General features: G+C 40.0%; 1 protein-coding gene across 8 annotated transcripts in view; it reads left to right on the forward strand.

Annotated features, from left to right (window-relative positions):
• FBXO38 (F-box protein 38) overlaps positions 1-13,944 on the forward strand; it is a 53,766-nt gene extending 39,822 nt beyond the window's left edge. For 4 of the 8 annotated variants that reach the window (XM_032851476.1, XM_032851479.1, XM_032851477.1 and 1 more), the window contains 8 exons: positions 463-1,197; positions 6,200-6,300; positions 6,500-6,602; positions 9,642-9,808; positions 11,081-11,226; positions 11,860-11,963; positions 12,236-12,349; positions 13,756-13,944. In XM_032851476.1, the coding sequence (XP_032707367.1) occupies positions 463-1,197; positions 6,200-6,300; positions 6,500-6,602; positions 9,642-9,808; positions 11,081-11,226; positions 11,860-11,963; positions 12,236-12,349; positions 13,756-13,934 (1,649 nt within the window). In that variant the 3' untranslated portion in view covers positions 13,935-13,944. Of the gene's footprint in view, positions 1-462; positions 1,198-6,199; positions 6,301-6,499; positions 6,665-9,641; positions 9,809-11,080; positions 11,227-11,859; positions 11,964-12,235; positions 12,350-13,755 lie in introns of those variants that run through there. The other 4 variants (XM_032851483.1, XM_032851484.1, XM_032851478.1 and 1 more) reach the window with 3 other exon arrangements.
• The last annotated feature ends 1,510 nt before the right edge of the window (positions 13,945-15,454 follow it).

The raw sequence follows: 15,454 nt of genomic DNA on the forward strand, positions 1-15,454 counted from the left end.
TCTCCTAGGGAACCTCTATCCTGATGGAAGAGTCAGGCCAGCAGTGTAGATGGTAATATGCAGGGCATAGCCTCCAGGGGCGTCGGGGTGGGGGTGCCCGGGAGATTGAACAGAGGCGCAAGGCTGAAGAATGGGTGAGAACAAAGGCCCGGAGGTAGCACGGCAGGGGTATGTTCAAAGAAAAGTTTGGGCTAGCATGTAGTCCGCACGTAGAGGGGCGGATAACAGACAGCCAGCTTGGAACGAGGTCCTGGTGGGCCGTGGAGGCTGAGCGGAGAATAAACCAGGTGGGCACTAGAGACCATAGAGAATTTGTGAGCAGCCGAGTGATGTGGTCAGCATTGTACTTGAGGAAAATTAGTGTACATTGTTTCCTGTTCCAAATTTACTCTTGCCTTTTGTCCAGAATTTGTACTGAAATCTTTTCTTTTCCTCGGGCCATTCTTCTTTTTCTGTAAGCAGTAAGTGGAAAAGGCAAGACTCCACTTCGAAAGAGGTACAACTCCCATCAGATGGGCCAATCGAAGCAGTTTCCCCTCGAGGAAAGCAGCTGTGAGAAAGGCTGTCAGGTCACCAGTGAGCAGATCAAAGCCGATATGAAAGCAGCTAGGGATATTCCCGAAAAGAAAAAAAACAAGGATGTTTACCCCAGCTGCAGCAGCGCCACCGCCAGCACAGCGGGAACCTCCAGCTCACACAGCACTGCTTCTCAGAGCCCCGACTTTGTAAGGACGGTGAACAGCGGCGGCTCTTCCGAGCCTAGCCCTTCAGAAGCGGATGTGTCCAGGCAGTGTGTCTGCTCCCCCGGTGGGTCAGAGGACTCTGAGGCCATGGAGGAGGGTGATGCAGAGAGTTCTGTCTGCCCCAGATGCTGCTGTCACAGGCCCCAGGAATCCCAAAGGAGAACTAGCAGGTGTTCTGATGAGGAACGTCCTTCAACCAGCCGAGCCTGTGTTGTGAATGGCCCGGATGGTACGAGATCCGCCTTTTCCTTTAGGACTCTGCCACAAGGGGGGTCTTCAGGCCCAGCACATGATGAGAGGACTAATGGGAGTGGCTCTGGGGCTACAGGTGAGGACAGGAGGGGGAGCTCCCAGCCTGAGAGCTGTGACGTGCAGTCTCGTGAAGACTACCCTCGGAGGCCCCTAACAAGGGCCAGGAGCAGACTCTCCCATGTACCGCTGGTATCTGAGTCAGGTATGACAATGCCGCCAGGATTAGCACCTGCAGGGCAGGCCTTGCCAGGGGCATGAGCTCGTTCCATAAGCTTGCTTCCATCAAGCCAGTTTGGCAGATGGAATTCCGTGTTGGGGTTCTGTGATCGTACAGGGTTTAAACTAATTTTCAGCAGTGGTGCGGGTGGGGGGAAGGCACGTGAAACATCTTGTAAAACCTCCAGCCCAGGAAAACTCAGATAGTTAAGCTTCTGGGAAAAATATAACTCTGTATGTTGACCCTAAATACCATACTGATTCTGATGTCTAAGTCCCAGTGCAACTCTGCTCCCAGCCCGTATTTAGGGAAGTTACGACTCTTAGTGAAGCTTTAAACCTTAGCCAAAAGGTAAGGACCTGAAGTTGCTGGGGCTGGGGAACATAGCATATGGGTATACTCCTCTGTCTGCCTCTGCATTATTTAGTAATTCTTTCTGAAATCTAGTTTTGCTTCCAGTTAGGTTTGCCAGGAGGTAAGCAGGTAAGTAGGTAGTTTGGCTGAGAATTATTTTTGGTGAAGATATATTCAAAACATATATATGTATATAATTTCATTGATAACATTTATAATGTTTATGCCAAGGCATTGGATTAGATGGGGTAAGCACATTTCTCATAGTTCTGTTTATATTTCTGACCTTACTTTTAAGTAATCTCTCCTGCCTTTATTAACTCATGAATAGGTATCAATGAATAATATATTTTAATTTTCTTCAGGTCTCCCTTAATTTGAAGATCTTAAAATTAGCTCCAGAATGTAGAGTTAGTTCTTTTTTTATATGCTAAATAGGGCCAGTCATATCATATGGAGCTAAACTAACAAAAATAAGCTTTCATAAGATAAATATGAGACCTTAATTATGTACTAATCATAGTACCTTAAACTCAGAATAGAATATGAGTTTTGTTCACACATTTCATTATGCTTTACAAACACTAGGTCTGCCATATGATGAAAAATACATTTCCCTTAAAATTTAAATGTTTTATTGTACTTTTTTTTCTTATACATAGCACACAATACACCATGTTAGCCATTTTGAAGTGTACATTTCATTGGCATTAAGGACGTTCACACTGTCCTGCAACCATTACCACCATCCATCTGAACGTTTTCATCCTCCCAAGCGGAAACTCTGTGCCCATTACACAGGAACTCCTGTGACGATGCCTTTTGTTGCGTGGTTTTTCATGTTTGTCAAGTCAGATCTACTTGTTTACCTTTATGGTTTCTTTATTTTCTGCAGTGGGAGACCTTCCTTATGCATGGTTCAGATCATTGTTCATATTTTCTCATTCTTTTATCCATTTGCTTATTAGCTCTTTATTTTAATCTGTGGGAATGAACTTAATTTTTTTATTCTAAATTGTCAAAGTTGTTTCAGTGCTGTTTATCGGCATCCATTCTCATTCATTATTTTGAAATGTTTTTTGTGTCATGTGCCTGAGATAAGCTTAGTTTTGTCTCTGGGCACTCTGTTCTCTTCTAGTGTTGTGTCCTCTTTTTTCTTCTTCCTCAGAATTTCCTGGGCTAGTTACGCATTTCTCGTTTATTGTTATAGTTTTTACAATAATTTTGTCATGCTCCAAAAGCAAATCTTGGGATTTTTTTTGGAATTCCATTACATCGATCTACTGAAAAGATAATTGTTATTTTTACAATGTGGAGTCTTCCTTTTTAGGGACTGTGTTGTCTCTCATTTTGTCTTTTGTCTCAGTAAATGTTGTTACTGTTTTGTGGTGGGGTTTTTTCTTTTTGTTTTTAATATAAATACTTAATATTAACCCTAGGGGCTTTGACTTTTTTGTCGTCTTATGCTCCGCTGTCCTCTACCATTTCCTTCTGACTTGTTTCAGGTCTAGAACTGTTCTTAGGTTAAAGAATTCTTAGAAATTAGGGGGGAAAAAAACCCTCATTTTTACTTTCCTAGGTAAATTATATCTGTCGTGATTTTTTTTCAATTTGAGATTTCTAATGTGTGTTTAACTGTACAGTAGGTAAATTACTACCTCATATTTTTTCAACAATGCAAATGTCCATTTTCTTTCAGTAACAACTTTGCTGGAGAGAAAGTGCTGATTTTAGTATTCTCTGGATCTCTTTTGGAAAGAACAAGTTATTTGAGTAGCTTTCAACTTGCTATTTTTGATCTAGCATGTTTTTGATATCTCTTGGCCATTCTGCTCTTCAGAGTTTTTAGGCGAAAAATCCACTGTAATAAAGGAACAAAACTTGATTATTATGGATTTTTTTTTTTAAATCACTTTTTCAAAGAAAATGTTTGAGTTTTTATTTTGGTTTTCGAATTATGGCCTTATGTTGTGTTAAAACCCTGTTAGAAGCTAACATAGCTATCTTGTGAATTCTTATTTTGGGAATAAATACCTGTAAGTTGTTTGTATCCTCATTGTATACTGTATAAAATATCACAAAAATAACTACTTGGATTATCAAAGAATAACATTTAAGATTAATATGGTATGGTTCTCATAAATACTAACTGCTTTCTCTGACACCCCAAAACTGAATTGGTTTGTTTTCTCTGTTTCTGTAGTGTCTCCTACACCAATGTTAACTATACTGTGTTGTAATTCTGTGTTTTACTGTCTGTCTTTCCAATAGACTGAGCTCCCATGAGGGCAGGGACAATGTCTGCTTATTTGGCATTTTATTCCCAGCTTCTAGCACAATGTGTTACATGGTATGGGGCTCAGTGAATAATTGTGAACTTAATAAGTGGTAGGAACCAACGTGAGAGGTATGTTGACACTGGTTGATGTATGAAATCATGAGAATTGTCCCCAAAGAGGGAGGCATGAGGGAAGAAAACATGAATTCTTTTTTTCTTTTACATTGGGAAGCCTTTGTTTTTAATGCTCATCTACATGTAAAATGTGACTCTGTTTTACAACTTTTCTTAGAAAATATGAACTGCCAATTTGGGTACTCTGGAGAGCAGGAAATTTAACTTTGAACCCCATGTTCTGATCAGTTAAGGGAGAGAGCATTCCTGGAAGGTGAAAAGTTTGAGAATCAGATCATAAAAAGAGAATGCTACAGAAGATTCTAGTTTCAACACTGCCGTAGAGGAATGGAAGCAGATCTGGTTTTTGTTTGTTTTCATTTTTTGGGTACTGGGAGACAAACCAGGTCCTATTAATTGGTTGTAACAGGTGTATGAATTTTATCTGTCATCTGAAATGTGCTACCTTTAGCAGATTCCTTGTCAATAAAGATAATTAGATTTTGCATGAAGTTCCTTCAGGAATACTGTGAAAGAAGGCCTTCAGTGGGCTGGCTACATCAATAGTTCTCTTCTTTTTCCGGAACCCCAGGGTTTTGTTTGGGTTCAGGGTCTTTAGAGGAAGTTCCATGGGTAGAACTCCTAGGCTCTCTTTTAGCTTTCAACCAGAGTAGCTCCTTTCAGTTGGTTTGCGTCGTAAGATTTCACAGAGGTTTCAAATGGTAGAGGAAAGGTTCTGGTGTTGGGCGGGTGGCGGGCGGCGAGGCACTTGGATTAGATCTCTAGAGTTCCCATCTAACTGAAGCCTTTTGGAAATTTGCAGTATTGGCACCTTGTTTCCTTATCTTTCTTTCTAAACTTCGTTTGAAGTTACTTACCAAGTAGGATGTTTGTAATCTAGTAGTGGTATCCAAAGGCAGTGGGGTGAGATTTAATTCATGAAGATCAACCTTACTGCATTCAATAAATGCTGTCCTACAGAACGCTTGTCAAAAATGAGGACAGTGATTTTTTTAGTGTCATGTCTTAGAATGTATATGTGCTTGTTAAAGTTTCAGAGATGAATTTAGACCTTGCCTTTAAATAAAATCAACACAATATTTGCTCTTAAAATTAAACTGCCAGGTTTTAGAACAGCACTAGTAAATGAGTTCGGGCTTTACTAACCAGGATCTGGCTAGTTAAAAGACTGCAGGTTTTCTCATTGTCTGGTGTTGCCTCCTGGGTCCACCACTAAGACCGTGGCAGGCTGCTCTACCGTCCCTTGTCTCTGTTTCCTCATATGTAAAACGGGGAGAATAATCTCTCTCTCAGGCTGTCTTCAGGATTCTATTAGTTATTGCAAGTAAAACCCTTAGTAAAGTGCCTGATGCACAGTAAGCGCTCAGTAAATATTTGTTACTATTGTTACACCATTTCTGCACCTGCAGTGCACTCCTTCATTCATTCAGTGAATGCCGAGTGCCATTTGTTCAGTAGATGTCCATTTTAGATCACTGCTAGTGGCTGACATTGACAAAAAGGTGAAATAAGGCAATGTTCTTGCCTTCAGGGAACTTTTAGTTTAAGTGGAGAAACAAAACAAGTATGCAGGGAATTCAGAACCACTTAAAAGTTTTGCGGGGCCCCTGTAATTTGTTAGAGTAAGTGGTATTTGAGCTGGACTTTTCAGGAATGGGTAGAATTTCAATAAGTGAGGTCAGGAAAGGTTGTTTGAGGCAGAAGGAGCTAGAATGATTTTGGTTTCAGATGCTCTGGTGGTGGCAAATGACTAGGACATGGTTTGGAATAAAATTGAGACTAGATATCAGGCCTTGAAATATTTTTACTAAGCAGTAGTTAGTAATTTAAAGTTCAGCAGGAAAGTGGTGAGTTTAATCCACCAGTAGTTTGGGTTGTTATAGCCATCCTAAATACTACTGGGATTTAGGATGGGTATAACAAGGAGTTAAGTTAATACCCAATTAGATTGTTGATAGGGCCAAAGTATGAGAAGGGATAATCCTATATGATGTCAACTGGCTTGAGATAATGGAGGGCGATCTTGTTTTGGAATAGTTAGTTGGAAATAGCGGTCATGTGTTCTGTTGGGATATAATCCGGTGATACCCTATTGGGAACCAAGTCATAGATTTGAGAGTTGCCTCGATAGAGTTATATGCAATACGTGGTTGAATGTGTTCTCTTGATGGAAAGAAAGCTAATAGCTGAAAACTGGATTTTCCTCTTGCCTTTTTCTAGAAGTTGCCAAAACAAAGCCACGTCATGCCATGAAGCGAAAGCGGACAGCAGATAAGTCAACCAGTACCAGTGACCCTGTCATTGAGGATGACCATGTGCAGGTGAAGGGAAAAAAAAGCCCACTTAACTTTCAGTTCAGCCAAATTCCTGAATAATGGTTAAAGTTTCCATCTTTTTAATTTTTTGCCCCAAAAGAAGAAATTGGTAATACTACTTCTTAACTTGTGCCAATGAAAACCTTTACACTTTAAAACAAAAATCTGCAGAAAGACACATCTTTTAACATTTTTCTCCTTGTAGGTCCTTGTATTAAAATCCAAAAATCTTGTTGGAGTCACTATGACCAACTGTGGAATCACAGATCTCGTGTTAAAGGACTGTCCCAAGATGATGTTCATCCATGGTATGGATCTAGGCCTGTGTCATCCAAAAGCATCACAGATGAGCTTAAAGAATTAAAGACTCATAAATACTACAGTAACATTTCTTTATTTTTTTCAAAGGAATCATTACCTTGGATTATTTCTGATTCTGTCCTTGTTCTGTAGTTCTCAAGCAGCTCCTCCATGGTATTTGTGAGGGAGCACGTGAGACTTCATCTTTTAAAACAGCCTCTCCTTTGCTTTCCTCCAAATGATAATTGCTACTTGATCTGACGGAGTAGATTTACAACATGGTGGGCTTTGGAGTCAAGTAGATCTCAGTTCGAATCCTCTCTCGACCGTGGGCCGTGCTATATGACATTGTGTTGTGTGTTTGTGTTTTTGCCGGAAGTGGGGACTGTGCCTTACATACTTAATGGCGGTAGGTCTGATTGACATCATCAATCAGAATTTCAGTTCGTGGCATGTTATCCTTAGTTCAGGCTTTTCCTTTTGGTCCCATTGTCCCACGTTGCCCGTCTTATCAGCCTTCACCGCCTCTACTCATTCCTTTAATAGTGCATCTCTACTTATCCATGTATTTACCTATGAACAAATAAGAGGGTAGGGTATTTTTTATGTGAGCTTTTAAAATTTCGCATGTATGATATGTCCATTTCTCCATTTTCACTCAAAATTATGTTTTTTATACCTATCCGTGTAGAATTATGAAGATATGACATGTTTTTTGCCTTGGACAAGTTATATATTGTCTGTGTTCATTTTTTTTTTCAATTTTAAATTATACATAATTATATCTACCCTATAAACACCTATTTTTGAAGATTAAATACAGAAAGTGCATGTGCATGTCTATGTGTATATGTACACACATATATAGTGGAGGGTCTGACCGCTAACTCAAAGCATACCTAATATTATTAGTTTGTATTATATTTGTACTGGAGTATTAGGGGCTTTCTTTTCTTTCTTTTCTTTGCATTTGTCTGTTACTTCTAGTAAGCAAAGCAAAGAAATCCTTAGCAAACAGTTTGTCATACACTAGGAAAATTCCAGAAAGAAGAGATAAAACGATTTAAACGCTACCTCTCCTGAATTCTAGAAATCTCTAGACCCTATGTTCACCCTTAAGAGGTAATACTTTACTCCATTCCAGTCAACGAAGTTTTAAAATATCTACTAAATGACCATCTCCTCTTGGACTTTGCTCCTAGACCATAATCAGGGGGCCCTTCAGAAGCCCAGAGGTTGTAACAGCAGAGGAGCCCAGCCTGGCTTAAGGCAGTACTGTTAGCACTCTCCCCTCTGAGATCTGAGAATCTGCCTCGCAACCTTTGAGCTGCTTTGACTTCCTGTTCTTTTCTCTCTTCATCTCTTGGAGAATATCTTTTTCACCTCTGCACTTGACTCTGAGGATTCATTCTCCACATATCTTCTCTAAACCTAGTGATGGATCGCATGGCCTCAGGTCCTGCCTTTTGTTTGCCCTTAAACCAAATTGTTTAGCTCAGCTTATCATGAGACCAGGGATCCTAGGTAAGAATCTCTGTCCCTGGATATTTGCTGACTGAGTTAATGGTGGGTGAAATGACTAACTGAGGCCCGAACTGACCTCAGCGTTGTCTGGTTTTATAGTGCAGAGCCATCGGCTCCATATCACCATCTGGTCCTCTCTCTTTTCCTTCTTTCCTATCACCTGCCCTGCTTCTCCTTCCTCCTTTCTCCAGAAGGAGAAAATGAGTCAGAAAGGCAGAGACTTGCTTAGCCTTCCAACATCAAGTTAGTTACAGAGCTCAATTGCTCAGCAGGTGATGACATTGTGTCAAGATGTTATAGAAGAAGTCTTTATGAAATGTTGAAGAGATCAAGCGTGTTGGCCGTCTGGTTTTTTTGTTATCTTCCATCTGATTCTCTCTTGAATTGGACCATTTTGAAATCTATAGTAAAAATCGAATCAGAATGAATTTTGGGGTAAAAAAAAAGGAAGGGGATATTTTTCTGAAGTTAGCCTACTGTTACAGTTAAATGCATTTATTATATAGCACCGGTTTCCTCTGTAAGCCGACACTTATATGTTAAATAGGGAGCATATTTAATCGTGTTTCTGGCCAGCATTTTTAGTGGAACTCTGCAATGATGGGTATGTTCTGTATCTACACTGCTTGGTATGGTAACCACTGGCCACATGTGACTGTTGAACACTTGAACTGTGGCTAATGCCTGAAAAGCTGAATTGTTCATTTTAATACACTTTAGTTTTAATAGCAATTTAAAAAGAAGATGACCACATTGGACTATATAGCTTCAGACCAAAGTATCCAAATATTTTGGGTTTTTAAAGGTTTTGCTTTTATGCTTATGATAGGAGTTAAAATCAACTCTGCTCATTTCCTGTGGGTGAATATGTGATAGTATTTGTAAATTGTTCTAGGTTTATTTGAACATTACCCATAAGATTGTATAATTTAATAGTTACCATCATTCATTCTTTTTGGTAAGTATTTTATAAACAGTTGTTATGTTTAGGAAAATTACCCTCTGGAACATGGACTCTTTACCAGTAAAATCTTAGCTAGGAAAAAGTACCTTGACATTCCTTCAACATGATGGTGACCGCCTTCTTTTAAACAGGACAGAATTATTATTATTATTATTATTATTTTTAACAATTTTACTTTGAGAGAGAGTGTGCACATGAGCACAAGCACGTGGGCCAGAGGGAGAGGGAGAGACTTCCAAGCAGACTCATACTGGGTGGAGAGCCTGATGTGGGGCTCAGTCTCACAACCCCAAGATCACAACGAGAGCTGAAACCCAAGAGTCGGACGCTTAACTGATTGAGCCAGCCGGGCACCCTATGACATTTTCAAATCATTTTGATCGCTGTTAATTGTACTTGATGACAGTGCTTGACCTAGGTTAGAGATGTCCCCCTCTGCAGTATTTGTTGCTAATACAGATTCTCCCAGTCCTTCTAGAATGATTCCAGATGGGCTATACACTGCTGTTTTAGTTTGTGTAAAGTATCTGTAGAGCTTACCATTGTTTTCCTTTTGTAGCTACCAGGTGCAGGGTACTGAAACATTTAAAAGTAGAAAATGCCCCCATTGTGAATCGATTCGACTACGCACAATGCAAGAAGCTGAACATGGATCAAGTGCTAGATCAGATCCTCCGGATGCCGCCTGACAGAAACCGCATCATATACCTACGCCCGATGCAGCAGGTAGCGAACTCGCTCTGCTCTTTTCTGAGCTTGTTGCAGTGATTTGGTTTTTTAGTCTTTGACCTTTTCGACTCAGAATTTATTTATCTGCTCAACCTGTGATAATGAGTCTTTAGATTTCTACACAGTTCTTTTAGCCAAGCTAGACTACCTGGCCAGTCTTCGTCCTTAATACTTCTCTGCTTGATTTTTGTGGGTTTTAGCAAGCTATATGATGAGGGCCATCGTTAAAATTTAAGTTTTTATACTTAACAAAACTTGCCTGTGCTTATAAGAGCACAGACTCTGGTTTCAGACAGCCTGATTCAAGTTCTTATTCACTGACTGGGAGCAGATTACTTGGCTTCTTTGTCTTATTCCGTTATCTGTAAAATTAGAATAAAAACCTACACCGATGATAGTTAAATGAATATATGTGAAGTGACTTTTTATCATATCTGCATAAGAGATGAATATTGGCTGAACCTGTTATGGTCCTCATTTCACAATGTATGTAAATCAGACTATCATGCTGTATGCCTTAAACTTACACAGTGATGTGTGTCGATTACTTCTCAGTAAAACTGGGCAGAGGGGAGGAGCAATCATTGTATGTATGACTCTGTGCTTGGTGCTAGAATAAAGTTTAAAGGAAATAATAAATAATCGTTACAGTCAGCGTTTAAGCTTGGCCCCAGAAGATTCATTCCAACAAACATACCATTTGTTGTCTATCGTTTTCTGGGGTTGAAGAACACATAGTGCATCATCCTTCTCTTGAGAACTTTGCTTTTCCAGTAGGAGGTAGACATATTTGCCATTAAGATGGTAAGGTGGGATTGCTTCAATAGAGATGGGGAAGAGGGCTCCTTGAGAGGAAGGCAAGTGAACAAAGGGGACAAGGGAATGTGTTCTTTAGGCTCGGCAGTAGGCCGGTTTGAATAGGGTATATAGAACCTACACACTCGTGGCTCTGTAATGCAGCCAGTACGTAGAGCTGTGGAGGACATAATCAGAAGTGGATCCCCGGGGTCAGTTACCTGCATCAGGATTCCCTGCTTTAGTGGGTGTGTATATAACAGGAACATGTAAATCAGCAAGTTTGCTGAGAAGAATTTTACTAAGCCCCACTCCCAGCATGGCAAGCTGTGTTCAGGACTGAATGTGACTGTTTGATTTTCAAATCCACCAAAGATTTTAAAACAGGTTCCAAAGAAAGGTGACTCATACTCTAAAGAGAGATTTGCAGGGCGTTCTCTTCCTTGGTCCAGAGCCCTGTGATGTCTTCCGCAGGTAGACACACTGACCCTGGAGCAGAAGCTGTTTAGCGGCCCCTACCCCTACCATATCTGTATCATCCATGAGTTCAGTAACCCTCCCAACGTCCGGAACAAGGTGCGCATCCGCAGCTGGATGGATACGATAGCAAACATCAACCAGTAAGTAATCTGTGGCCCCGGAAGGGTTTTTTGGTCATTTCCTGTGGCAAAGGGTCCCAGAAAGGAATCCTAATTGCTCTTTGTTTGAAATGATTTTGTCTGAGCTTTTCAGGCACTGAACCATAGGACATACAAGATGTAAAAAATGGAGGGAAATGAGTACTTAAAACTGAAAAGCATGCGTATATAATTGTAACTTCATTTCTAAACTTAGAGAAAAATTGCAGGAACAGACCATACATGTGCATTGACTTCATTCCTTTAGCCCCAGTGCATGGCAAAGAGATGAAATTAAAGATCTTTAAACTTAATGTTTCACATCATCAGAAAGTTGGACTTCTTTATGGATTTGTTATATAAATGTTTTATTTAGCACCTTATGTACACAAGACATTTGATTAGAGTGGCTTGCTTTCTTTTCCCAGTAGGATTTTGAAGATAGTGAGGAAAGTAATTTTGACCTGACTAGATAGGTATCCTCTAGTTGTCTACTTCTGTTAGCTACTTAATACTTCCTTTGAGATGTTCATTGGACTTTAGGCCCGATACAACTTTGACAGGTCCTTTCTTCCCCACACCCTAGCACTGTATCCAGTTTTGTAATTTTTACTTAATTTTTCTTGTTGCCTCCAGAGAACTCATTAAGTATGAATTCTTCCCTGAAGCCACACGAAGTGAAGATGACTTAAAGAAATACCCCAAGTACCCCTGGGGGAGAGAAATCTACACTTTAGAAGGTGAGCATTGACCATTGATTGGGCACCTTCATAGCTGCTCACTGATTAGATGGAGAGACAGGCCGTAGCAGGGTAGGAATGGGTGTTCTGAGTATCTGCCGGTAGTAGGGACCAGATGCATACTACTGTCCCTCTGTGAGTCTTCACCATCCCCAAAATAATCCGAAGCAGATGAGAGAAAGCACATTGTACATTCTGCTTACAAAGTATTACAGTGTTTGGCCCTGTTCTTACTTCCACACCAGCAGCACTGTTAATGTGTTTTCTTTTAGGGGTTGTGGATGGAGCTCCATATTCCATGATCTCTGACTTCCCTTGGTTGAGATCATTACGGGCCGCAGAACCCAACAGCTTCGCCAGATACGATTTTGAAGATGATGAAGAAAGTAATTATGACCTGATTTTTATTCTCTAGTTTGAATATATCCTACTGTGTTAGATACTTAAAGTTTTGTTTGAGTTAAAAGCAGTGTATGTAGCCTTTATATTGCTTCTCATGTAAATGGGGGTATTTTAAATATTTTAAATTTTTAAAAAATGTTATTTTAATTCAGTTAACATATAGTGTGTGATAGCTGCAGAGGTAGAGTTCAGGGATTCGTCAGTTTCCTACAACGCCCAGTGCTCATGACATCACATGCCCTCCTTACTGCCCATCACCCAGTTATCCATTCCCCCACCCATCTTCCCACCCAGCAACCCTCAGTTTGTTTCCTGGATTTAAGAGTCTCTTATGGTTTGTCTTCCTGTCTGATTTCATCTTACTTTATTTTTCCTTCCCTTCCCCGGTGATCCTGTTTTGTTTCTGAAATTCCACATGAGTGAAATCATAAAATTATCTTTGTCTGATTGACTTACTTCACTTAGCATAGTACCCTCTAGTTCCATCCCAGTGTTGCAAATGGTAGTTATTTTTTTTTTGATCACTGAGTAATACTCCGTTGTGTATATGTACATCGTGTCCAAAAAAAAAAAAAATACAGAGCCACCCTACAACCTAATAATTGCACTAGTAGGTATTTACCCAAAGGATGCAAGCATAGTGATCCGAAGGGGTATCTGCACCCCAGCTGTATAGCAGCAGTGGCCACAATAGCCAAACTGTGGAAAGAGCGCAGCTGCTCATGTAAATGTTTTTATTTGCCTTTTGTTGCTGTTTGGTTCTCCCCCTGCCAGTAGCAGCTCTCAGTTTGTACAGTAAGTTGACTTACTATGGATATATAAAGGTTGGTGGGCAGGAGTCCTGGAGACAGATTTTTCTACCTAGATGTTTTTGTTACCTAGATGCTTATAATTTTCTTATTCTTGACTAAGAGTTTGTCAGTTGTATTGTTTTGAAATTGTTCCATTTACACAAATGATTATTCTCCTTATGAACCGCTTCTCATACATAGAGGAACTTACAATTCAGGTGTAGCTATTTGGGGAAAAACTTGAAGGCCCTTTTGAATAGAGTTCTTCTGAGTGTTAGCACACTTGAACATCCATTTGTAGGAAGTTTTAAAAACATACTTTATGAAGAAGCCAGTTTGGAAGAATACACATACGTGTATCTGTGACTTACCTGTCTGGTGCGTTGTCACATTGGGCCTTTAATCATGCGCGCTGTCCGTGGCCCCAGACGTGGGTGGTGGCATGGCATGTGTAACATGGGGCCCAGTCCGGGAGCTACACCTAGTTCAGTGGCATCACATTACAGCACATAGGCTTTTCTCATGTACCAGCTTCACCAGTGACCTTCAGATGATTCTCATAATCCTACATGTTTCCCCTTTACTTTCTAATTTCCAAGGCACCATCTATGCTCCTCGAAGGAAAGGGCAGCTATCTGCGGACATCTGTATGGAAACAATAGGAGAAGAAATCTCCGAGATGCGTCAGATGAAGAAGGGTGTATTTCAGAGAGTAGTGGCCATTTTCATCCACTACTGCGATGTCAATGGGGAGCCAGTGGAAGATGACTACATTTGACTGGCCCCTCCTATTTATTTCCCAGGTATTCTGGCACAAGCCAGAAGGGGTCGCCCAGCAGCTGGCAAGTTCCACAAGGATTCAGGGCATGCAGTTTGGAGGCCCTGGCACATTTTGGTATATAGGAAATGTATAAGGAACATTGAAGTTGTATACAAAGATTTGTACATAGAGGAAATATACAAAGACAATTCCTGAGTACCACCTTTATATCATATGTTTATACAATTTAATTTAAGAATTCATTTTAATGAAGGCAGATAATTGGAAAGAGTTCATTTTGTTCATTTTTCCTTAGTTCATAAAGTTGTCACTTTTTGGCTGAGCCCCCATTTACTATATTCTTAATAATCATTGTCATCCCCTTAAATCTGTGCCTTTTTCTTCTCGAGCAAAGCTGTTTGAGTAAATCTGTTGAAGAGTCTTTTTGTCTTGTGTGCTTTTTTCTGTGTTATTATTAAAACCAACGAAACCCTATAGGAGGCAGCTTTATGTTTGTGTACAAAATGGTGATTCTTTTTTTTCTTGGTATTATAGTTGCCGTTTTTCTTAAAATCAAAAAGATTTATGAGTTTAAAAAAAAATTTGAGTTTGAGAGGGAAAATGGAAGTTTCCAAAGCATTTCTAATTATTTATTTCCACATTCAATTGTGTATATGCTTTATCTTGAATATAAAAATAAAAGTTTATTAAAAACGTTTTTCTTGCCTTGGACCTGAATCCCTGTTTTTAAAGAAGAGTAGCAAATAACTGCACAGAAATGGAACGTGTAGAGTTGCGTCTAAGTAAGATTCCAGTGTAATCCTGTCTCTCGTCTCTTTTTTCTCTAAAGTCCTGTGGCCGCAAAGTAGTAAGTAGAGCTCTTACGTGACTGAACACGGGGAAGGGCAGAATTTCCCAAAATACCTGGTCACTAGGAGATGGCCTTTCTCCTTTCTCAGAAGAGAACTTCACCCTGATCTATGTCTCATTATAGGACCAGGGGTCAAGAGCAAAAAAAGCTTTTAGAGCAACACCTATGTTTGAGAGAGAGCTTTGCCGCTTGCTAGCTGAGTGACCTCACAAATTGCTTAAACTGAAAATCTGTGGAAAAATTTTGTCAACCCTTTCCAAATGGAATATGTACAGATGATCTCTATGAGGTGTAATGGCCCTTAGAGACTGCCTAGTCCAACCTTTTCACTTACGGGGATTGAAGCCCAGAGAAGGAAAATTTCTCAGTTATGTTCAAGAACTGGTCAAGGCTAGATAGGTAAGAATTGAAGTGTCTGTCTGATTCCCACTGGGCTGCCTCAGTATCACGTCCATAGGCATGCAAGGGCGCCAACAAGTTTTCCTAACACTAAAATAGTGTGAATGATCACCAGTGTCTTTTCATCAAAGTTCTTTTTCAAGACAATTATTTCTATCACATTGGGAAGAATTGTCCCGTACCACGTTCAGTCATCTTTTTATTACCTTATTTTTAACTCCGCCAATCTCCCTTTTAACTAAGAGTGTGTTGTACTCTCCAGTTTAGA

Source organism: Lontra canadensis, unplaced genomic scaffold (assembly GCF_010015895.1).
Source record: "Lontra canadensis isolate GAN:19392208 unplaced genomic scaffold, GSC_riverotter_1.0 scaffold5, whole genome shotgun sequence".
Lineage (NCBI taxonomy): Eukaryota > Metazoa > Chordata > Mammalia > Carnivora > Mustelidae > Lontra > Lontra canadensis.